At 42.7% G+C, this 24,621-nt stretch overlaps 1 protein-coding gene across 1 annotated transcript in view; it reads right to left on the reverse strand.

The window, feature by feature from the left end:
- Window positions 1-15,987, reverse strand: part of LCTL (lactase like) — a 116,925-nt gene extending 100,938 nt beyond the window's left edge. Inside the window, exon 1 of the mRNA XM_027851990.1 lies at window positions 15,425-15,987. Coding sequence (XP_027707791.1) covers window positions 15,425-15,987 — 563 coding nt within the window. The remainder of the gene's footprint in view (window positions 1-15,424) is intronic.
- Between the last annotated feature and the right edge of the window lie 8,634 nt (window positions 15,988-24,621).

Here is a 24,621-nt window from a genome sequence, read left to right on the forward strand (position 1 = left end):
AAGAACTCACCAAGGAAGCGGGGCCTGACAACAGAGCGTCCGAAGTGGGCGGCGCCAGACCGAAGGCAGGGCATGGGAACAAAGTGCTCGGCTCCTTCATTTTTTACCCAGGCATGCCTGGAATCCAGCCTCATCAATAGGAGGTTTACTGGTCACAGTTCCCAGTCTCCGCCCACATCCCCTAGGGCACAGCCTGGGATTAGTACTGTCCCCTCTCTAATTACAGGGTTAGAGATAGAGTTTGCTAAAGCTCCACAGTCAAGTGAAATCCTTACATTGCATCCCCCCTCCATCTCCCCAAACTCTCATCTTGTCTTCCCCTCAACTTGCCCCCCTTGTCACTTCTCCCAACCTCCTCCCAAATTCCCTTGTTGCACTTCCATAAACTACTTCCCAGCACCCTCCATTTCCAGCTTCCTAACCCATTCCTGACTTCTTCCACCAACATCCTCCATGTCTAACCACCCACACACGCTTTCTCCCACAGCCAACTTTCTGCCTGCTCCCACACCGGACTCATCCTTTTCCTGACCCACCCTCCAACTAAAGTTGAGGGGTGTGTGTGTGTGTGTGTGTATGTGTGTTTGTGTTCGTGTGTTTCTGTGTTTGAAGGAGTAAACTGGGTTAACAAGAAGGACTGACTCAGAGTTCCCTCTTTCAATGAGTGTTCAAGGCATTTCTTCTGGAGCGGGCAAAGAAGGAAAGTAATTGTTTTATGGGCCACCTGGGTCTTTCCCCAGGCAGAAACAGGTTTGTCCTCCGGGCTATAAGGTAACATTTCTGAGAAAGGAAGGGAGTTTCTTCGGGGCCCAAAGAAGAGGAGAGATCTTTCTCTCCCCAGATAGTGAATGACAGGGGTTTGGGAAGTCCCATCTGGGGTGACTGATATCCAAAAAGGAGGCTCACCTATGGAGCATTTGCCATTTAGGGCTTGATGCTTTCAAAAAATTCAATTTGGCTCAGTAGACAGGCTAAGAGGTTGAGACAGGGACCAGGCAAGGTAGCATGTTGGACTCGGAGGCAGGAAGACCTGAGTTCAAATCCTGCCTTAGACACTTGTGACCCTCAGACACTTAAGCTCTGTCTCAGTTTCCACATTTTTGAAACAGGAATGTTTCTCAGGGTTGTTAGGAAAAGCAAGTAAGATTACCCGTAAACTGTTTGGCAAGCTTTGAAGTCCTATACAAATGCTAGCTATTATTATTGTCATTGTTGTTGTTATCTCCATCATCAACATTTAGTCCTAACTCCCACTTCCCCTTTCCCATCTTCATAGAGAAACTGGAGAACATTTCTAAAGAGGGAGACCAGGATGAGGAAGAGGCCTGGAGAACTTAGGAAGTCAGTTAAAGGAAATGGGACAATGCTTAGCCTAGAAAAGGGAAGACCTAGAGGGGAGAGAAGAGCAGTTTTCAAACATGTGAATGAATTGCTCTAGTGTGGAAGAGAGATTCGATGCTCCTTTCCTGGTCTCCCTTCCTTGTCTCCAGCCTGAGACCAGCATGGGGGTGGGAAGAGTGGGGGTATAAAGGTGTCATTTAGAAAAAAACTCAACTGGGGAGACCTTGGTGGGGTGGATAAGAGAAGTCACAAGAGCAAAACACCTGCAGAAAGCGACAGGGAACCTTGTGCAGTAAGGGTGATTTCCTGGGGGAATAGGGGGTCTAGAAAGTAATCATTTAGGGCAAACAATTAGAATGGAGAAGACAAATTGCTCACCAAATCACCATACGACCTGCCAGAAAAAGAGACTTAGACAAAGACCAATTATTATTATTATCATTATACTATGTTGTGGAAATGCTTGTTTAATTCCATAAATCAAAAATTAAATAAATTAAAAAAAACATTTTTAAAAGGCCACTTGCCCCTGTTTGAGCAATGGCATGAGACCAGCCCTTCCCTCCCTTGTCCTCTGTCCTGGGGTACCTTCCTGGCTTGGGCCCTGTTTCTTCCTCTTTCTTGTCTGGGCTGGTTTAGGGAGAACTTTAGGCCTCTGATTCATTCTTCCCATCCAAAACCCATAGGGAAACAAAGGCTCACTCATGATGTGGTGAGGTGGCCAGTTCACTTGCTCCCCTTAAGACTCACCCTGAGAGGCCGTTCCGTTTAGGTCAGTGGTTATAGCCCAGGGCTGCCGGGGCCTACATTGTGCAGTTTGTACACACAGCATTTCATATATATAGCATTTCAAGGTTTGGAAAGTGCTTATGGGGTGTCCCAAAGGTCTCAGTGCAGTGTTTAAGGTACTAAAGTTTACCATGTGCCAATCACTGGCGCTACAACTACAAAGCTGAGATGGTTGCTGCCTCCCACCCCCTTCCCCCTTTAAGCTATTAAAACTTCAAACTGCACTAAGACTTTTGGGACACCCTGTGTTATTTCATTCAATGCAGAAAATAACCCAGTGAATTTGGTGCAATAGATATCATCACCCTCATTTTGTACATATGGGAACGGAAGTTAATAGATGTTGAGTAAGTTACCCATGATGGAGGCAGGAGGCAAAGTTGGGTGTCTCTGTAAAGAGAGTTTTCAGTTCAGTTTTCTTTCCCTGTTTAATTAGTTTTGCACAACTGAAGCCTTTTCCTTTAATGGGAATCAACTTTGCTAGTAAAGAGATTGCCTAGAAGATTATTTTCGGGCCCCTTAGGAAGGCTCTGATACAAGAAGGAAGGGGGCAAACATTTATTATGCACCTACTATGTGCAGGCACTGTGCTAGGTGCTTTACAGTTATTATCTACTTGATCCTCACAACAACCCTCAGAATTAGGAGCTATTATTATCCCCATTTTACAGTTGAGGTAACTGAGACAAAGGTCAGATGATTTGCCCAGGGTCACACAGATAGTAAATCTGAGGCTGGACTTGAACTCAGGTCTCCCAATATGGAAGTATGCAAGCAGCTGACACTGGTTTTTGTGTTGCCTACTATTGTGTCTTACTCTGTGACTCCATTTGGGGTTTTCTTGACAAAGATACAGGAGTGGTTTGCCATTTCCTTCTCCAGCTCATTTTACAGATGTGGAAACTGAGGCAAATGGGGGGAAAGTGACTTGCCCAGGGTCACACAGCTAGTAAGTATCTGAGGCCAGATTTGAACTCAGAAAGATTTCTTTTCCTGGCTCCCTATCCACTGTACCATCTAGCTGTCCTTCCTTGGACCTTCAGAAAGGCCAAGTGTAATTTTATTGATTAATCATCAAAGGAGAAATGTAATATAAAATTTGCCCAGCAGGTGGCATTACACTTGAGCCACCAACTCAGTGGTCTCGTCAAGGTCTCTCTGATACATGCTCAAGAGAACACTTCCCCCACTCTCGTATTCAGCTCAAAGGCTGTGCAGGTTTAAAAAATAAAAACAAAAGGTGGAGGGGGAAATGGAAAAAAAAGTGGAAGGGAGAAAAAAATTTGTTAATTGTAAAAATTAAATTAAAAAAAAGACATGATTTAGGGCCTCGATTCTAGGCCTGTAGGACCTATGGCTCCAAAATTATTAACAGGAAAATCTCTGATTTGTTACACCCCCCACCCCACTCCACATCTGGAATTTTCTTCTTCAGTCTCAACCCCACACATTCATAGAAGACAAACAAATAGTGTTCTATGGCTACATATTTCATTGTATAAAATGAAAATAAAAGGAAACCATTCCAACCATTGCTTGAAACCTAAACTTGCTTCTGCAGGCCTTCCTAAGCTTTCCAAAAGATTAGGGGAAGGATTTGGGTATCTGTGACTCTCTTGAGAGACAAGAATTTATACCAAATAGAAAACAAAAGAAATGTAGCAAGAGAAGGTTGTCCCACCCCTCCCTCCTCCCCAATGTTCCTCCTCTCCCCTCCATTCCTGGTGATCACATGTCCCTATCTCTATTCTGGAATTTTGCTACCTGGTACGTTCTATCCTTTCATCCCTGTTCCTTTCCCCCTCCCCCTACCTCTTTCTCAGTAATCAAATCATCACTACTATTGTCTCAGAAAAGTTTTTGTTCCATTCACTGTTTTGTGACTTCTCAGGCCTTCCCTGGGAGCTCTCTTCCCTGTCTCACTCCCCTATAACCGTGTATCTTCAGTCATTCAGTCAGTAAACATTTAGGAACCGTTGCCTCAGTCAACCTGAGACCTGGAAAAGACCTTAACTTAAAAAGGTCAAGATCTCCCACTGCATCTGGGACCATCTCCAGTCATCCTGGAGTTAGAGGAGTAGGTGGGCACGGAGAGAGCCAAGGGAGGAGCTTTGGTGGCAGCTGGGCTCTGGGAGGGCAGAGACCAAGGTGGTGCTCGCTCTCACTAAAGGTAAGTTCTGCAGGACCTGAGCTGTCTGGCTGGCACAGACACCTTTCAAGTGTCAGGCCAATGCTTGGCCAATATGTTGTATTATGACCTCGTCAGTACCCTCTACAAAATCATTTCTGTCTTGGAACTCATACCTTGTAGGTACTCTGCCATTAAGGCCTCTCTTTCCTTCTGATTAGTGGGTGGAGAACTCCTTCCAGAGCCTCAATTTAAGGAGGGAGCCCAGATCAGTCATCTTTTCTTTTCCCACCCAACTGCACTTCTCTGGATCTCTCCATCATGCTCCCTCAGGGACTACCATCCTCTTCCAAGCCTCCCTTCCTTTCCACTTTCTTTTGTGTGTTGTCTTCTCCAAAGACTGTAAGCTCATTGAGGACAGGGACTGTCTTACCTTTCTTTGTAGTCTTAGTATTTAACCATAGTACCTGGAATATAGTAGGTGCTTAATATGTTTCTTGATTGACTGGTTGCAAAATTTCAATCTGAAATATCTATGGCCACCAACTCCAAGAGGGAGCTGGATCATTACAGCATCTCTTCTTGAATCCTAATCACCTTGAATGCCAAATCTCCTAAGGCAAGAATCTCTTAAAGAAAAAGGAGGGGTAGAGGGGAGAAGATTAATAATAATAACTAACATCTGTATGCTGTTTTACGTTTCTCATTTAATCGTCACAAAAGGCAGCTGGGTAGTATAGTGGATAGAATGTTAGACTTGGAGTCAGGAAGACCTGATTTCAAAATCCTGCCTCAGAAACTTGCTAGCTGGGTGACCCTGAGGAAATCACTTAACTGCTTTCTGCCTCAGTTTCCCCATCTGAAAAATGTGAGTGATAATGGCATCCATCTTCCAGGATTGCTGTACGGATAGAACAAGATAACATGTAAAATGCTTTGCAAACTATCTCAATTGTAGCTATTATTATTGATTACAATGAGCCTGTGAGGTAGATACTGTAGATACTGTTATTGCCCCCTTTTAACAGATGAGGGAACCAAGGTTAAGAGATTTTCTAAGGTTTGACTGTTAGTACGTTTCTGATGGAAGAGTCAAACAGCTCTTTCTGACTCCAAGTCCAAGCACTCTCTCTATTAAATCACCCAGCTGCCCTTATACAGGTCCCTCCATTTTCCCAATATCTCAACAATCTGTTTCCTCTTATTGGGACTTAGGGTGCACGGAGAGGCAACCTAAGATGTATTTGTAAATATGAAATACAGAAAATCCCCTGAGGAGAGGCAATACAGTGTCTGACTCTTCCAATGTGTAAGGTGTAAGAAGTAACTGAGCATCACAAAGTCCATATCCCAAAGAGATCAAAGAAGGAGAAAAAGAAATCCAGAGGCACAAAAATATTTATAGTAGTTCTTTTTGTAGTTGCAAAAATCTGGAAACCAAATGGCTGCACACGTACTATGGAATGGTTAAACAAATTATGATATATGAATGTGCTGGAATACTATTTCATCATAAGAAATGGTGAAAAGGACAATTTCAGAGAAAACTGGGAAGACTTGTATGAACTGATGCAAAGTAAAGTGAGCAGATCCAGGAGAACAATTTATATAATAACAACATTATAAAGAAAAACAAATTTGAAAGACTGGAGAACTCTGATCAATACAAAGATCAACCACAATTACAGAAGACAGAGGAAGGAACAGAATATATTACTACCTCCTGACAGAGGTGACAGGCTCAGGGTGCAGAATACATTTTGGTCATGAACAAAAGTGGGATTTTTTTTTTGCTTGACTAAGCATATTTTTTGCCTCAAGGGTTTTCTTTTTCTTTCTTTTCATTGGTTCGGGGTGAGGGAGATGGGAAAGAGAGAAAATAAATGCTTGTTAATTGAAAAATAATAAAACTTGAATTAAAAAACTGATTGATATCAAAGCATTTCCAGAGACCAAGATTAGATAGGAGGGGAGAGGGAGATCTGTGCACTCTGAGTTGTGCACAGTGCCTGACACATAGTTGGTATTTAATACATGTTTATTGACTGGAGGGTACCTGGAATTCTGACAAATGGCAGGGGATAACATGCCACTAACCTCAGAAAAAGAGGGGGTGGGACTCAAAGATGAGTAAGAGATGGGCCTGCCCTCATGGAACTTTTATTCTAGTGGAAGAGGTAAGGTACATAGAGAAGTGCCCCCAATACAAAGTAGAATATACCCCTAGAAAAGTACAAAGTGCATACAGAGGGGCCCTGCTCTTTTTATACCATCCAGAACCCTGACTAGATGTCTCCCTTGGATTCTAGCCACCAAATTTCCCTTCATTAAATTCCTCCTTTCCTGGGGAACCAGTGCCCCCAAAGTCTTTCTGTTTTATGGCTTTCTCTAGCGAGCATTCCAAGGTCTGTCTTAATCAATCAATCAATCAATCAACAAACATTCACTTGTGCTAGGCATTATGCTAAGCACTGAGAATACAAAGAAAGGCAAAAACAATCCCTCCTTTCAAGAAGCTTACATTCAAATAGGGAAGACAACATATAAACAGGTACATACGTTCGAACTACATATGAGTAAGTACATAGGAACTACATGTGAACAGGTATTACATGTTCTACATATGAATTACATATGAGCAGGTGCATGTGAACTACACCTAGAATTGACGTAAAGTAATCTTGGAGGAGAAAGTTGCCATTCATCTGCTTTGTACATATCTTCAATGTTTCTTAAAGGCCTGAACTTTTTCACAGCTCTACCCCCCGGTACGATCATCTTGGCTTTCTTCCTTTCCATCTTGGATTTCCACACTCCACCTGGGGAGCCAGGAGAAGAACACCGATGCTCCTGATTCTCTGTGTCATCTCAGACAAATATTGGACGCAGTTCATTGATACTGTGGATAGAACAAGAAATTTGAAGTAAGGAAGATGAATTTTTTTTGGGGGGGGCAATTGGGGTTAAATGACTTGTCCAGGGTCACACAGCTCATAAGTGTCAAGTGTTTGGTCTGAGGACGGATTTGAACTCAGGTCCTCCTGACTTCAGGGCCGGTGCTCTATCCACTGCACCACCTAGCTGCCCCAGGAAGACGAGTTTGAATCCTACCTCAGACACTTAGTAGCTGTATGACCCTAGGCAGGTCACTTAACCTCTGCTTCAGTTTCTTGATCTATAAAATGGGGATAATAATAGCACCTACCCTCCAGGATTGTTCTGAGTATCAAATGAGAATATTTTAGAAGTGCTTGGAACAGGGTCTAGCAAATAGTAGGCCTTAATAAATGTTTGTTTCCTTCCTTCCTTCTAGCTGAACGGGGTTTCTCTTTCTCACACATGGCATGCTATTTTCCCCCTCTGTGGTTGTCTCCAATGTCTGGAATGCTCCCCCCCCACCTCCTTCTGATCAAGTCCTTCTCTTCCTTCAAAAGGAAGCTCTGTCACTGCCTTCTACATGAAGCCTCTCCTGATTTCCCCCAACTTCTAGTGTTCTCCCTCCCTAACAACCTTGTATCTAACTACCTTGTATCTGTATTTATTCTTTTCATAGTTATTCCGCATATTATTATATGTGTACTTGCCTCCCCATTAAAATGTATACCCCTGCTTTGAAAGTTACATGTTGAATTTACTATATACTTAAAATAAAAAGCAAAATCTATAGAACAGATTCAGGTTCATGTACAATCCTCTCCTGTTCTACAATGTATGTGGAAATATTCTTTTTGTTTGGTGTTTGTTAACTTCAGAATTAAAAAAAAGAATGTAAAGGAGTAGAATGTGAGTGTTTTATTTATTTATTTATTTTATTTGTAGCCCTAGCACCTAGCACAGTGCCCAGAAAATAATAGGCACTTAATAAATGCTTATTGATTGATAGCTGCATTCTATGTGATTGTAAAAACCTAGCGAAACAACTGGAATGATCCCCAATAAAGAAATAACTGGATAAATTATTGCATTAACATAATAGGATACTATAATGTAGTCAAGACTAACAAATATGAGGAATGCAAAAAAAATCTGAAAAAGTCTTTATGAAATAATGCAAAGAGAACCAGAAGAATGAAATACACACTAACTACTACTTTGTGAGAGGAAAAATGAATGAGAAGGAAAGGACCAAGGAGAACTGGAAAATGATGATACTTTGTGCATTTGGATTAAACTGGGAATAGTTACTAAACAAGTTTACTTGGTTGATTGATGTTCAATGTTAAGTTTTAAATAAAATGTTGAATTAAAAAAGAATTGAAACCCACAACTTATGGTCAAAAGAATGGATCCCTAAATCATTTCACGAAGTCCTTCATAATGAGCTCTACTGTCCTTCACAGACTCCACGACATGGCCCTTGTTGAAAGGTTTATGATTCACAATGATCAGAAAGTATTTTTTGAGATCAATCTTAACATAATTAAAATATTTTCTTTCTAACATGGAAGGTCAACATGGAAAAAACAAACAGGGTCATGGTCCACGCACAAAAGTTTCCCTAGGGGCCCTCTAAGTGGTTAAGGTGTCTCTGGCTGACCCCCAGAGGGAACATTTCCCTCTCACTACATCTTCTCTGTTGGTTCACACTGACGGTCAGCTCCCTTCCCAGGTTGGGATCCTGCTACCTGGATATTTATAAACAAAGTCCCCTTTGACTCTAACAACCAATGGTGTGCATTAATCAACAATTGCTATGTAGTCAGAAAAAAATCCCCAACTCTCTGTAGATCTTTTTCTTGGACGTGGCTCATGCTACCAGTGAAGTTTGGGTTGGCAGCAAGGAGGAGTTTCTCTGGCTTTGATGAGCTGGGGTGCAAAGCCGAGAGTCACAGAGGTATAATAAACCTGGCTCAGCCCAGAGCACAGACTGGCTGGTATGTGTGTTTTTGACCGATGTGTGTGTCTTTCTGTCTGACTTGTGTCTGTGGCTGTGGAGCCAGGGAAGAAGTTTCCCTCTTATCTAAAATGTACTTGGCAGTGGCCAGCTACCTCAGAAATCAACTTTACATTGGTGCTTTGAAAGCCCCTTGGTCCATCCATTGGGGGGGACACTCACTCCACTGAGCCAGATCACAGTTGAGTCCACCAACAAATATTTATCAATTACTTACTATGAGCAAAGCATGGTGCTAGGCATTGGACAAGCCTCTCTTCACTTAGCTGGACTGGTTTTCAAATGACACACCTAGAGTCTAATACAATCTGACCTTAAACCTTTCCAGTTTGGTAAGACCTACTACAACTTACGCTCTTTTGGCATAAATTTCAAAAACTCAGGGTCACGATTACACCATGATGAAAAATTGTACACTAATGGGCTTATGAACTAAAAGAGGGAACAGATCTAAAACACCCTGGGGCCTCTGTGCCTCTCTGCCTGATTTTTAATCAGTAAATGGCTACCAATGGGATGTGATTCAGTTCAGAGGAAGAGTTTACTTGCTCCAAATATCTTCTATTATATATCTATGACATACCTAGCTATGATCGTGAAGCCTAAAATTCCTACCCACTCCATTGAATCTAGAAGGCCAAAAGACAATTATGTTACCTGGAATTTTGGTAGGGATGTAGAAAATAATTCAATAAGAAAAAGTGAATATATTAACTTTTAGATGGTTCTGGATAGACATCACTTATATTCATAGCTACCGTGTTCATTAGATAGTGCAAGTAGAATTATCCTTTTTGACCACTGAGAAAACTGAATGCCAAGGAAAGCAAAGCCCATCACAAATATGTGTAGTCATGGAAACAAATTCCTAAGTTGGCCATTGAAAGAAAGGAGGGGGAAAGGAGGGAGGGAGAGAAGGGGGGGAGGGAGGGAGAGAAGAGTGAGATAAGAGAAAAAAGAGGGGAGGAAGGGAGAGAAGATAGAGAAAAGAGAAGAGAGAGAGACACACACACACAGACAGAGAGAGAGAAGAGAGAAACAAAAGAAAGAATTTGCTTCAATCTGTACTCTAAATCCATTAGCACTCTATCTGGAGGTGCTTAGCATATTTCATCATAAGTCCTCTGGAATTGTGGCTAGTCATTATGTTTCTCAGAGTTCCTGAGACCTTCAGAGTTGATTGTCTTTACAATATTGTTGTTATTATATAAATGATTTTCTTGGTTCTGCTAAATTCACTTTGCAGTTTTACAAGTCTTCCCAGGATTCTCTGACACCATCCCCATCATCGTTTCTTATAGTACAATAGCATCTTACACATTCACATATTATAACTTGTTTAGCCATTTCCCAGTTGATAGGCATCCACTCAGTTTTCAGTGCTTTGCCATCCTTAAGAGAACTATTGCGAATATTTTTGTATGCATGGATCCTCTTCCTCTTTCTTTGTTTTTTTGGGGGGGGAGGGGTATAGATCCAGTAGCAATATCGCTAGGTCAAAGGATAATGCAGATTAAACTTAAAAATGTGTCTGAGTACAGTTTTTCCCCCCAGAGAGCAAGTTGTTATACATTCAGCAGCATACCCCATGTTTAATTTTTGCCATCCCCATTACTTATTATAAGGCTTGGCCCATAGCAAGGGCTATAAATGAATGAATGAACAAACTGGGGGGGAGGGGATACAAAAGAAACATATGACAGTTATTCTCCCTCGAGAACCTAACTAGATAGGCAGTGGGGTGTAGTGGGAAGATTGATGGACTCAGGGTCATAAGACCTGGGTTTGAGTCCTGACTCTGACCCTTCCTAATGGTGTGGTCATGGGCAAGTTATGTTCTCTCTCTGACCCTCACTTGTAAAATGGGAATAATAGTATTTATACCAGCAACCTCATTCATTATGAAGGAAGCAAGATAAAACCTCAAAGTTCTATGGAATTGTGAATGATGATTGTTCTTCCCACTTGAATATAAGCTTCGAGGGGGTAGGGGCAATGTCTTATCAAGATTCTGCATCTCTCCCAGAGCCTAACAAGCAAGCCTTTAATAAATGTTGAATAAAAAAGAACTTTGAACATGGGAAACAATAGATGACAATAGGGAAATAGGTACTACTGTTGGATGGTGTGGTACAGACCATGACTATCTTAGGAAGTCCCAAAAGGGTGAGGTCACTTTGGGCTGGAGTAATAACAACAATACATATTTCTATAGTTCTTTTTAGAGTGCTTTCTTCACAACCATCTAGTTAGACAGACAGTGAAAGCTATTAGTGATCTCAGCTGAGAAAGCCAATGGCCTCTTCAGCCTCCTTCATCTTCTGTAGCATTTGACACTGTTGACCACTTTCTCCTCACTGACAGTCTACTCTGGGTTTTCATGACAGTTTCATTTCTTGGTTCTCCACCTATTTGTTTGACTTTGTTGTTCAGTTGCTTTAGTTGTTATCCTACTCTCTGTGATCCCATTTGGGATTTTCTTGGCAAAGATATTGGAGTGGTTTGCCATTTCCTTCTCCAGCTCATTTTACAGATGAGGAAACTGAGGCAAACAGGGTTAAGTGACTTGCCCTGGGTCACATAGCTAGTGTCTGAGGCCAGATTTGAACTCAGGAAGGTGAGTCTGATTTGAGCCCACCTAGGTGCCCCCTTGCTACCCTTCTCTTCATCACACTCCATTTACTGCCTCTGTATCCCATGCTCAGAATGTACTTCCTCCTTACCTCTGCCTCTCAGTATTACTGATTTCCTTCAAAACTTAGCTCCCTCTTCCATGTGAAACCTTTCCTCAAACCTCCAAGTAGTTATTGCCCTCCTTCCGAAAATTACCTTGCATTTTTTATATAGTTTGTATATACTTATGTACATACATGTTTAGTGCCACCACCTGCTCCCCAACACCCTCTGCTCTACCCCATATGATCTCCTGGTGGACAGAGACTTTCATTTTTATCTTTGCATCCCCGGGGCCTGGCAGATAGTAGGAGCTTAATGAATACCTGTGGATTGATTGATTGATTGATTATGTCTATCTTACACACAAGAAAACTGAGGTTTTCAGAGGGTAAATGAGGTGCTTATGTTTGAAGCCAAAGTCAAACCCAGGTCTCTTGATTCCAAGCCTAGTACTCTTCCTAATATACCAGACTTTAAGCTGGGATTTGATCTAACTCTTAAAAGATGGACAGGATTCAAAGATGGAGGAATGAGAGCTTTTCAGAGCTGGGAAAACAAATGAAGAAAAGTACAGAGACAGCAAAGAATCAATGTTTCCTAAGTCAAAAACCATTCAGTGAAGGAGATTCCCCAGTCTTCCTCAGATACCTGTCGGAACATTTACCACCCAAATTAAGTCCTGCTATACATCTAGTCTAAATCCCTCCTGCTGCAATCTGCTTTGGTCCTCTACAAGGAGAATGGGAACAGCAGGGTTTTCATCTGCTGGACCCTCATATTACCCTTCAGAGTTCTGCAGACTGTGTTCTGAACATGGGAAAGGTGTGGAGCACTGCCCCCCAAAAGAGCCAAACATCCAGATATTGCCAGAGAAAGTTACAGCAAATCATTTGAGTATGGTCCCTTCTCACACAATATAGACATCTCCCTTCTGTAAGTAGAAAAATATTTTGAAAATTCCCTCAAGATCATGAATTTCAGTTCCTACAACTGTTTCCTAAATGCATGTTTGCCCAGATTGCATGTGTTATATGAGTATGTCTGGGTATGTCTGTTTCCATTCACAGGCTTGGCCAAGTGATCACAGGTGGTCAGTTACATATTCACAGGGTCAAAGATTTAGAGCTGGAAAGAATCTTGGAGCTTGTTTAGTCTCCCTCTCTCACTTTGTAGGTTAGGACACCGAAGTGAAACACCGAAACAATTTGAGCAAGTTCATACAGCTAGTATTGGTGCTGAGATTCAGTCCTGAGTCCTCAGTTTCCAGTTTCCAAATTATCTTTAAAAACTCTTTTAGAACTCAAAATCTTATGTGAGTGTTGAAAACTATAAATAAATTGATTTTTAATAAAACCTCTTTCAGGGGAGGATGATTTCTTCAGTAGGAGCTATGGGGTCAATTTGACAGTCTGAAGCACTGTTAAGTTTCCCTAGGGTTAGTAACGCAGGCCAGAATTTTCCCAAAAGATACTTTAAGATGAGTATTGGAGGGGCAGCTAGGTGGCACAGTGGATAGAGAACCAGAGCTGGAATCAGGAGGACCTGAGTTCAAATCTGCCTCGAGACACATAACACTTACTTAGCTGTGTGACAGTGGGCAAGTCACTTAACCCCATTGCCTAACCAAAAAAAAAAAAAAAAAAAAAAAAAGATGAGTATTGGAAACCAACTGCTAGGATACCAATTTGGAAAATCTACAGAACTCAAAAAATGGTAGAGCTAAAAGGAATCTTAGATATCATAACCTAATTTAAATTTATTGATGAGGAAACTGAAATCCAGAAAGAAGTGACTTGCCAGTGAAACCTAAGTAGTAAGTTGCATAGTTGGCCTTTGAATCTAAGCCTTCCACTTGAACTACCTTTTGAGTACAAAAAAAAAATTCTTTCTACAACCAGAAAGTGCTGGATCTTAGCAAAATTGCAAATTACCTGGCATCCCAGTCTCACCTTTCGGTCTTTTTATTCCCCTTTTAAGGGTAGACAGCACTTATCAGATCAAATCTGTCTACCTCCACCAATGGAATTTTGTATTTTGAAAGATTGTGCAGATAACAACACTTAACCCAAAGGAATGAATCACTAAAGGTAAATTGCTAAAAATGGAATTTTAGGCCCCAGGGACAGGCAGAGAAAGGTAATTTAGAGTCCTGGGACTTTCTAAGACGGGAAAGATCATACCATGTAGTTTACAGCCTGTTCTGCCTAGATCAAAACTTGTTTCTGGGCAGCCCTGATACAACTGAGGTTGCTAAATAGAGAATGGAGAAGATACATGGAGACACAGAAATTCTTTTTCTCTGTGTGAATTAGTCCTGGTTAAGAGCCTTCTTGATATAAAATCAAGGGCAAGTCAGAATCACAAACTATCAGAGCTGGAAGGGAATTTAAGAGATTGTCAAGCCCAGAGAAAACTGAGGTTCACACAGTAGGGAATAGATTTGTTCAAGGTTACATCAGTGGTTAAAGCAAGGTTTAGAACTCAGATCTCCTGACTCCCAAGTCCAGCATATTATTTCCTACTAGCCCTATGCCACAGCTAAAATGCAGTAGTAGAGTGGAAAGAATGTTAATTGGGAATTAGGAGGGACTTAGGTTTAAAACTCAGTTCTGTTACACCGGAACTGAGTGACCTTGGGGAAGTCCCTTTACCTCTCAGACTCATTTTTGTAGTTGTAAATTGGGATAATAATTCTCACAACATCTGGGAGCCTCCATTTCTTCATTTGTAAATTGAGTTAAATACTTTCAATACCTACCTCATAGAGTTTGGAGTAAGGCATTTTGTAAACCTTAAATTAATATACAAATGTGAGATATTATTATTTGCCTATAATTCAATACCCTACTACTCAACAAAAGGCAATTGAACTGAATTCCAAGTGCCTGCTCTATGCAGAACATATAAGGAAGGTAACAATGTTTGACGAAGCCTTCCATCATTGAATAAAGTCCCCATCTCACTTAATTCTCTGAAGCCTTTAACAGAAGAGCTGGAGCTAGGTACCAGGATACAGTGGAATGGGGAGTCCAGATGATATGGGTTCATATCCCAGCTCTGCCGTTTAGTACCTGTGTGACCTTGGGCAAGGCTCTTAGCCACCCTTGTTCTCAGTTTCCTCGTGTGTACAACGAGGGAGCTCGACCAGCTGGCTTCAGAGGTCGCTTCCGCATTTACATCCACGAAGAGGAATAGGGACTGTCTCGGCGATTTTACTGTTACAGAGAGCTCCTTCTACCGTAGCTCGTACCTCCCCTCAAGGAGATCCCAGTGTAATGGGGGAGACATTATGCTATGATGTACAATTATGTATTTGTGTGTGTTTGTGTGTGTGTGTGTGTAAAATGGAAAGTAATCTCAGCGGGAAAGTGTGAGAGAGGGCAAGGGAGGGGGCAAAGAAGGTGCAAGGACTCCTGAAGAAGGTAGGGTTGAGCTGAGTCTGGAAGGAAGTCAGGGTAGCTAGGAGTCAGAGGTGAGGAGGCATCGGGAACAGCCGCTAGTGCAAAGGGGCAGTCGGGGATGGAGTGTAGCAAGTGCTTAATTGCTGCTTGCCATGACTGACAACATAACAACATAGCAGGCGGTTTGAACCAAACTCCGTGTCTCCTCCAGCTCCCAGTACAGGCCTCAGAGACACCCAGTAGGAGCTCAGTCCGTATTTGTTGAGTGCTTGAATTCTGCAAGGGCGGTCCTTCCCATCAGCGCCTTTGGGGCGCTCGGATGGTGGGGTCGGCGGCGGCGAGGGCGGGCAGAGATGTTGAGAAATGTCTTTGGCTCGGCTAGCACTGAGAACGACTTGTCCTTTTACTTGTCTGGTTCCCCTCCCCCGCCCAATTGTCCAGGCCCGCGTCTGAACTTTCCACTGTCGCCGGGCGGAGGAAGCACCAGTCCTAAGGAAAGCGGTATCATTTCCAGCGCCGGGGCTCCGGGGCTCCGGGGCTCTGGCGGCGGCGGCGGCAGCAGCCACTGCGCGGCTCTGTTTACCCAGCGAGGGAGGCGGGCGCAGGGCGAGCCTGGGAGAGGGGCGGAAAGCCGAGCGGGGCAAACAGAGGGGAAGCCCAGCCAAGGGGGAAGGCGCATGGAAAGGGCATTTCCTATTTGTCCCAGCCGCTGCAGACTCTTGTCTCCAAGTCTGTGAGCAGTTCCTCCCGTGATTCATAATCAGCTTGAATTTATAAATAACCCCCACCTAAGGCTAGCGCCTACTCTGAGCGAGAGGGGGAGTCCGGGGGGCGGCTTGGGGAGGGGCGGGCAGGGGGAGAGGGAACAGAAAAGGAAGATAAGATTTTTGGAAATCTGGTTTTCTCCAAAGTGTCTGAGATTTGAGAGGCAGTGCCGCGTAATAGAAAGCCCGCCTGGAGGCCACCAACATTTCTTTGGCCTCAAGTCTTGCCCCCGATACATACTGGCGGTGTGATCCTGGGCAGTCACTTAACATCTCAGTGCTCTAGGTAGCTCTCCAATACGAGATGTTGCAGAGAAGGTGCAGACTTGCATTGGGGGAGGGAGTTTCCTCATCTGGGAGTTGCCTATACTGATGAAATCAGTGGTCCAGGTCCTAGGCACCAGCAATGTACTGGGGTGCACCTTCTCTGTCTAGAGCTGGAATCCCTCATAGGGTCTCGTCTGGTCTAATCCCTTCATTTTGGGATTGAGGAAACTGAGGCCCAGCTGTTTAAATAAGTTGCCCCGCGTCAAACATAAGTAATAAATGGAGGACACAAGATTGCCCTTTCTGCTTTTCCTGTGCTGGGGAAGGAGTTAAACATTTCCCCAAGTCATTGGAAGAGCTGTGCTTGGCAGTCTCCCCCACCCCAATCACTAGCACGGTCTAGGAGGTAATTGAAAGTACGTTAGTGGATTGAGTATTGAATTTAGAGTCGCAAAATGTATTTTGCCTCAGACCCTTACGGGTAGCATGACCCTGTACTTAACTGCTCTCAGCCTTAGTTTCCTTATCTGTAAAATGGGGATAATAGCAGCACCTATCTCAGGGGGTTCTTGTGTGGATCAAATGAAAATAACATGTGAAACCCTTTGCAAATGTTAAAGTGCTATGTAGATGCTATACTAATAATATTTAAATAATTAAGTAAAATTAAATTATTGTTAGGATGAGAAGTTGTGATGCTGGGTTTTTCTGTGTTAAGGCTAAGGTCTTTAGAGATAGGAATCCTTGAACTGAGAGTAGGTGCCCCTGGGTTCAGGGTTCCCCACTCCCTCAATCTGTCTTTGATTTAATGTGGGAACTCAGCTAACTCTTAATTTCTCTGGGATTTAGCCCCACTATCTGTGAAATGGGGATAATGACCTCCGAGCTCCCCCTCCTAATCTACCATTGGGTATAGAGCAGGATTTGGGACTGGAAAGCAGGATGTTTCCAATTTAGCCTGGGCATTCAGGATCCCAGACGACAAACCAGGAAAAAGTATTTCCTTTGTCAGTCCTAGGATGGAAAAAGAGCCAACTGGCTAAGTTTGGTTTCCTTTGCATTTTGTATGCAGCTTGAAGACAGGGTCTCAACAATCCCCATATGCAGGTTGTTGCTTAAGAATAGACTTTCTTTTCTGCTTACTAGATCAGAACTTATCCTCTTTCCCCCTTTCAGCCACCCCCATTCCTTCCACTTGCTTCCCCTTCTCTACTACCCTATTTCCACCATTCTGTGTGTCCTCTAGGCTTGAAATCTTTGAGGTAAATAATTTTTGACTCCTTTTTCTTCTTCATTCAGGGCACTGAGACCCGTAGATTTTCCTTAAAAACTTATTCTAATTTCCCCATCTTCTATCCTTTCTATTCTCACTTCTGCCACCCTGTTATAGGTCCTAATAATCTCTCCCTTGTATTATGGTAATGACCTGGTTGGTTTCTTCTACCTAACTGGTCTTTTCCATCTCTATTCCAAGCACCAGATTAATCTTCAAGTTTATTTCCAATCATATTCATTACCTTGCCCAAGCCTTCTGTGACTCAGGATTACTTATAGAATTAATTCCATATATGTATATGCATATGCATATATGTATACATACATATATTCATATATGTCTCCCCCAAATTTTTCAAATCATATCTCCCACTGCTGTGTTCCATATAATCTTATGTTCCAGTAAAGCTGTAATTCTCATTATCCCCTGAAGTGTCTGTCTTTCCTGCTCCACTCACCCCAAATTCTGCTCATGTTATTTGACACAATTATTTCCCTGTACTTCTGCCTCTCAAAATTCTACCCATGAGCCTGAGCATGGGTGTATGAGCACTTCCATGAAGACTTCCAAATCTATTTCTCTTCTCCACCCATGTTCACTCCTTCCTCTGAGCCCCCATAACACCTTGTGCCTCAACCCATTTTGTCTTGTCTTGTTTTCCCCTACTAGGTGGCTCAGTGGCTAGAGAGCTGGGCCTGGAGTCAGGAAGACCTGAGTTCAAATCCGGATTCAGACACTCACTAGCCGCTGACTCTGGGCAAATCACTTAATCCCTGCCTAAATCCATGAGAGAAGGAAATAGCAAGCCACTGCAGCATGTTTGCCAAGAAAACCCCATGGATAGTATGGTCCACAGGGTCATGAAGAATCAGACAAGATTGAATGACAGTGCATTCCTCTACTAGACTGTAAGCTTTTTGATGGCAGGAACTGTGTTGCTTATTTTTGTACCCATAGCTCCAGCATGGTGCTCTGCTCATAACCCAAACTTAGTAAATGTTTGTATAATGGGAGGACCGGCTAATGAGGACCCAGCCCTTAGAGCAGACATTCTCTACTTGCTTTCAATCCAACCACGTGGAACCTTTGGGGAGCCAGTTTCCAGCCATAATGACCCAGGCTTTAGGAATGTGTGATGATGAAAAATCTAATTGGCTTTAGAGCCAGAAGAACTAATGACTCAGGAGGGGTTGAGCTGGAACTGAGTCTGCATACAATAGGGACTGCTCAACCATTTCCCAATTTCTTTCCTTGGTAGCTTAGAGTGAGAAAGAGTACTTAGAAGTGGTTCTGAGCTGCCAAGGGGAAGAGGGGAAGCAGCTAGCTGAATTCCCCCACTCTGCCCCATGTGTCTCTAGGCTCACATAGGAGCCCCTATTTCTCTGTGTTTATTCTTTCCTGATCTTAAGCAAATGAATGCTCTGATTGGAGAATGGCCAGGAATGTGAGTTCAGGAGATCCCTAAGTCACAGCAGAGGTCTCTCCCCTTAGCCTCAGCAGAGGACACTGGAGCTGGGAACAGTGCAGAAATGCCTTGAGCATCAACCTTGAGATGAGTGTGCCAAGGTAAGGCAGCGATCTTCCGAGCCCAGCACAGTCTGGAGAGGCCGTAAGAAGACCAATGGCTTCTTCCTCTCCCTTGGTATCCAAATGTAAGAGGGAGAAAGATTACCAGTGGCAATGGGAAAGTAGCCCTAGCCTGGCCCAGCAGCAGACAAGGCTCAGCTCACCCCAGCCCAGCAGAGGATTGTTCAGCAGAGATGCCATTGTCTTCTAGAAGAAAACCTCTCTAAGCATCAGAGCAAGTATTCAGCTACCACATCTACCTGGCCCCTCAACTTCATGAGGATTCTGTGCAGGGAGAAAGGTTTTCCTGGGCCAGGAGTCAGGAAGTACCCTTTACTATATGTGTTCTCTCCACGTGTGCTTGACTACCATTGTACCCACCCTCTAACCCCTTACCTTCCTTATTTATTATAAGGGCAACATCATCCTTTCAATCCCTGAGGCTTGCAACCTAGGAGCCATCCTGGACTCCTCATTATTAATCATCATCTCATATTTAAGCAGTTGCTAAGGTCTGCTGATGTCACCTATGCAAAATCTCTCTCCTCTTGACATTGCCTTAACTCTAGTGCTGGCCCTCATCACCTCACACCTTGATTACTGCAATAGCCTGCTGGTGGGTCTGCTTGCCCAGAACCTCTCGCTATTCCAATCCATCCTCCATTCAGCCACTAAAGTGATTTTCCAAAAATTCAGGTCCAACCATCATCCCCCCCCTCAAAAGAAAAAAACAAAACTCCAAAACTTTCTGTTGTCTCCAGGAACAAATACAGCATCCTCTATTTGGCATTCAATGCCCTTCATTACCTAACCTTCTCCTACCTTTCCAGTCATCTTACTCCCCAACATGCACTCTTTGATCCAGTGACATGCTGCCTCCTGGCTGTTCCAGGAACAAGACTCTCCATCTCTCTGCTCTGGGCATTCCCTCTGGCTGTCAGCCAGGCCTAGAACACTTTCCCTCACCCACTCAACCCTGGCTTCCTTTAAGTCTCAGCTAAAACCCTACCTTCCAAAAGAAGCCGTCTCCAACCCCTCTTAATTCCAGTGCCTTCCCTCTGTTAATTATTTCCTATTCATCTTGCACATAGCTTGCTCTGTATATATTTGTTTTCATGTTATCTCCCCATGAGATTGTAAGCTTCTCAAGGGCAGAGACTGTATTTTGCTTCTTTTTGTATCCCTAGCACTTAGCGCAGTGCCTGGCATATAGTAGGTGTTTAATAAATGTTTATCCATCCATTGATTGATTGCAGAGGAAGTGTGTGCTCTTGACATTTTTGGGAGGAAAGTGTTTTGTAATAACTCTATGTTCTCAGTAAATTCCTTTTCTTAAGGCTAAAACAACTGGTTGATTGTAAATGGGGGACCTCTGACCTCTACTGCTAACCCAGGTGGCAATTTAGGACCAGCTCAAAGTACTCCTTACTCTAACCACCAAGGAAAGAAACTGAGAGATAGGAGAATTTCCCCTTTTGTATGCAGGCTTAGAGGTCAAGTCCTGGGTCATCAGTTCTTTCTCTGAAGTCACTTAGAAGAAGGCTTTCAACTGTCCTTGCCCAGTCCCAACCATGGCTGAGTCACCATGGCTCTCCAGTTACCTCATGGCTGGATTGGAAGTAAGAGACAGGTTTGAATACTTTCACTTCATTTTTAGCCATGGTGGACAGAGAAGTTGTGAGAAATAATGGCGACAGGACTGGATTGTAATTAGAGGGTATGGATTGCATCCTTGGCTCTCTACTCACTCTCTGTGTAACTCCGGGCAAACTACATATCCTCTCTGCGCCTCAGTTTCATCGAGGAGTTTGGACAAACTGATATTTAAGTCCCTTCTTTTTCAAGGTCTATGATAGTATGATATCTAAAAATCCCTTCCAACTCAACATTCTTGAATTCTCTGAGGACTACAGAGTTTTCTTCAGAGGTTTTGAGTAGGCTTCAAAGTGAAGCAAAGCAGTTGCAGTTGAAAAGGGTAATATGTTTGGAACCCTCCAAAATCAGGCTTCAAGTCTTGCCTCTGACACTAGCTGTAGGACTTTGGAGAAATCACTTAACCTCTCTGAGCCTCAATTTCCTCACCTGTCAAATTGGGATAACTATACCTACACCATCTGCCTTAGAAAATTTTGATGCAAGGTGGGGCAAGGTGGGGAAATAATGAATGTCAACGATCATCACTACTGACCTAGGAAATACTTTTTTTTTTCTTCTGATTTGTCATCTGGGATCGAGTGCTTGTGTTAAATTAGAGAATCAGTGTGGCACAGTGCATAGAGTCTTGGCCTTGGAGTCAGGAAGACCTGGGTCCAAGTCTTTTGGATGACCCTGGGAAAGTCAGTCCAATTCTTAGGGCTCCAAGCATCTCTCTAAGGTTATAAATCACAGAGAAATTGCAGAACTGTATTGGGAGAGGGAGATTTCTCACTCAGAGTTCCCCATACCAAAGAGATAACAGACTTGGATTTTATACACACACACACACACACATATATACATACATATTTATAAAATATCCCTATATAAAAAAATCTCTTTCTATATATTTATAGATGGATATGTCCATATGTCTATCTACAGATATCTATCTATCTATATAGTTAGCTATGTAGATATCTATATATCTCTATATGTATAGATCTATATATAGACATACATACATACATATATACATACATACATACAGATAGCTCAATTAAATTGACTTATTTTCTAGGGTGCTGGTCCTGCAATGGCACCTCCAGACCACCAGGGGGAGAGATAACTCAGAAAATGCCCTGGCTGTTTTTTATGGACAAGTTGAAAGCTCACATTTCTATTGGCTTTTAAGATTTACAAACCACCCGCCTCTAAACAGCCCTATCATGCCCATTTTACAGATGAGGAAACTGACACTCATAGAGATGAGCTGATTTGCCACATAGATAAGTGGAAGAGCTGGGACTTGACCCCAGGTCCCCTGACTTCTAAATTCAGAGCTCTTATTATGGAATCTCCTATTCCTATTAAATCACATACCAGTCATGTTTTTTTTTTTTTTTTTTTTGTAAACATGTGATGAACTTTGATTCATCAGTATCACTACTAGGTATATACCACCCCCGGGGGACAAAGACAGGGAAAACTCCCCTACATACTAATAACAACCCTTTTTGTTTTTTTCAAAGAATTAGGAGATGTCAAATAGGAAATGGCAAAATAAATTGTGACAGGTGAAATTAGCGGGTATTAGCGTGCCGTAAGAAATGATGGCTGAAGGATTTAGAGAAACTAGGAAGACTTGTATGCACTGATACAGAGTGAAGCAAGCAGAGCCAGGAGAAGAATTTAAATGATGATGACAATCATATAAAGGAAAGCAACATTGAAAGGCTTCAGGAAACTGATCAATACACTGACCAGTCATGATTTCAGAGGACTGATAAATGAGGTGTGGAATAAGGCTTACATTTTTCAGGCGGGGGCCCTTGTATCGATTTTTTTGCTTAGTGCTGTGTTTCTTTGTAACAAAGGAGGTTTCCATTAGGGTTGGGGTGAGTCAATGAGATGTGACAATTTTTTTTTTAAAGAACATCTATAAAACATTTAATGGGATGTGGTAGACCCTGGACATATACTGGGCATTGATTGGGCTCTACTCCCTTCTCATCATAATGCTGCTCAAGGGCACATACTTAGAAAGCAACAGAGCCTGAGTTTGTGTTTTTTTTTTTTTAAATTTTATTGTATTCAAGTATTTTAATGCTTGGGACTTTTTTTTTTTGGCTAGGCAATGGGGTTAAGCGACTTGACCATGATCACACAGCTAGTAAGTATTATGTGTCTGAGGCTGGATTTGAACTCAGGTCCTCCTGACTCCAGGACCAGTGCTCTCTCCACTGTACCACCTAGTAGCCCCTAGAGCCTGAGTTTTGAATCTAGGTCTTGCAACCCCAAGTCAGTACACTTTCTGTTGATCCACACTGCTGCTCAACCTTCCATGTCAATTTCATGAAATTATCTCCTCTATTAATATCAAAACAATCCTTTTAATCATAGCCTTCTTGTAAACATGAGGTGCAGTTTATTGCTGTCATGGAGTTAGGCATGAAACCAGACTTGGGGCTATTAACTTCTTTTTGCTGGGTATGATGGGGGGAATGAGAATGAGGAATGAAAAAGAGCCTCTTGTTAGTTGGCAGCTGGGCCTGTGTGAAAGAGAGCAGTGGGGAAACACCATCCCCTTCTCCCCCTCCTATTCCCCTTCCTCATTTCCCCAAGGCTTTCCATGGAAAAGTCCACCAGTGTTAACCTTGGCAGGGACTTGGAGGAATATTTTTGGCAGCTTTTAAAATTCTCTGTGGGGCATGGTGCATTTATATTCATATGTTATATTTTTGCTTACATCTGTGAAATAAGTAGGCTTCTGTTTTGTTTTAATTAGGAAACTATATAATTCCTTCCAACCCCAGAAAGAGAGACCCTGAAAAAGAAGACAAAAAATTATGGCCAGATGATATGGGTGACCGATTTGAGGGAGCTGGGACATTACTCTGACCTGTAGAGGAGTAAAGTAGTAGGAGTGGGGTGTGGGTTAGTGGCTGGTCTACACATTTGTGGAAGGTGGGGTTAGATTTGGTGTGTCAGACTTTGGTGGACAGAAGAACCAATAGGTGGAAGTTACAGGAAGATGTAACTTCGGTATTAGAAATTTTGGCCTGATGTCTGGAAGAAAAGGAGGTGAACCAGTCACCTAGTAAGAGAGCAAGGGATAACCAGTTCATTGCCTGTGTACTCCATCGGCATTCAAGCAAGAACTAGGCACTTATGGAAGGACATGGAAAAGAGTCACACGTGAAAAGATATGGATGGGTTGTGATATTTAGTACTGGAAAGACCACCCAATTTGCTGAAGTCTTAGAGCCATCAAAAAACAGAAGTATAAGGAAAAAGAATTCCCAACAATTAGTTCTGTCCAAATTGGAATGGGATTTCATGTGAGACACAGAGGTGGCACAATGGAAGACCTGAGTTCAAATCCAGCTTCAGTCACTTATTGAGCTGTGTAACTCCGGGAAAGTCATTTAACCTCTCTCAGTCCAAGTTTCCTCATCTGTATCCACATTTTTTTTTTTTTTGGTGAGGCAATCAGGGTTAAGCGACTTGCCCAGGATCACACTGCTAGTGAGTATCATGTGTCTGAGGCCATATTTGAACTCAGGTCCTCCTGACTCCAGGGCTGGTGCTCTATCCACTGCACCACCTAGCTGCCCTCCCCAAGTTTCCTGATCTGTAAAATGAGGGTAATATTAGGACTTACTTCCCAGAAGTGTTGTGAGGATCAAATGAGACAATATTTGTAAGGCGCTTTGCAAATCTTAAGGTGCAAAAAAATGCTAACTATTATTATTGTGAGGTAGTGAGTTCTCTGACACTGGAGGTGTTCAAGCTGAGGCTAGATAACCACTTATCAGAAATGTTGTAGAGAGAGTGGATTCAAACCCTGGGTTGGGGTTTGGACCAGGTGATTTCTGAGTGGT

Source organism: Vombatus ursinus, unplaced genomic scaffold (genome assembly GCF_900497805.2).
Source record: "Vombatus ursinus unplaced genomic scaffold, bare-nosed wombat genome assembly UNPS02009205.1, whole genome shotgun sequence".
Lineage (NCBI taxonomy): Eukaryota > Metazoa > Chordata > Mammalia > Diprotodontia > Vombatidae > Vombatus > Vombatus ursinus.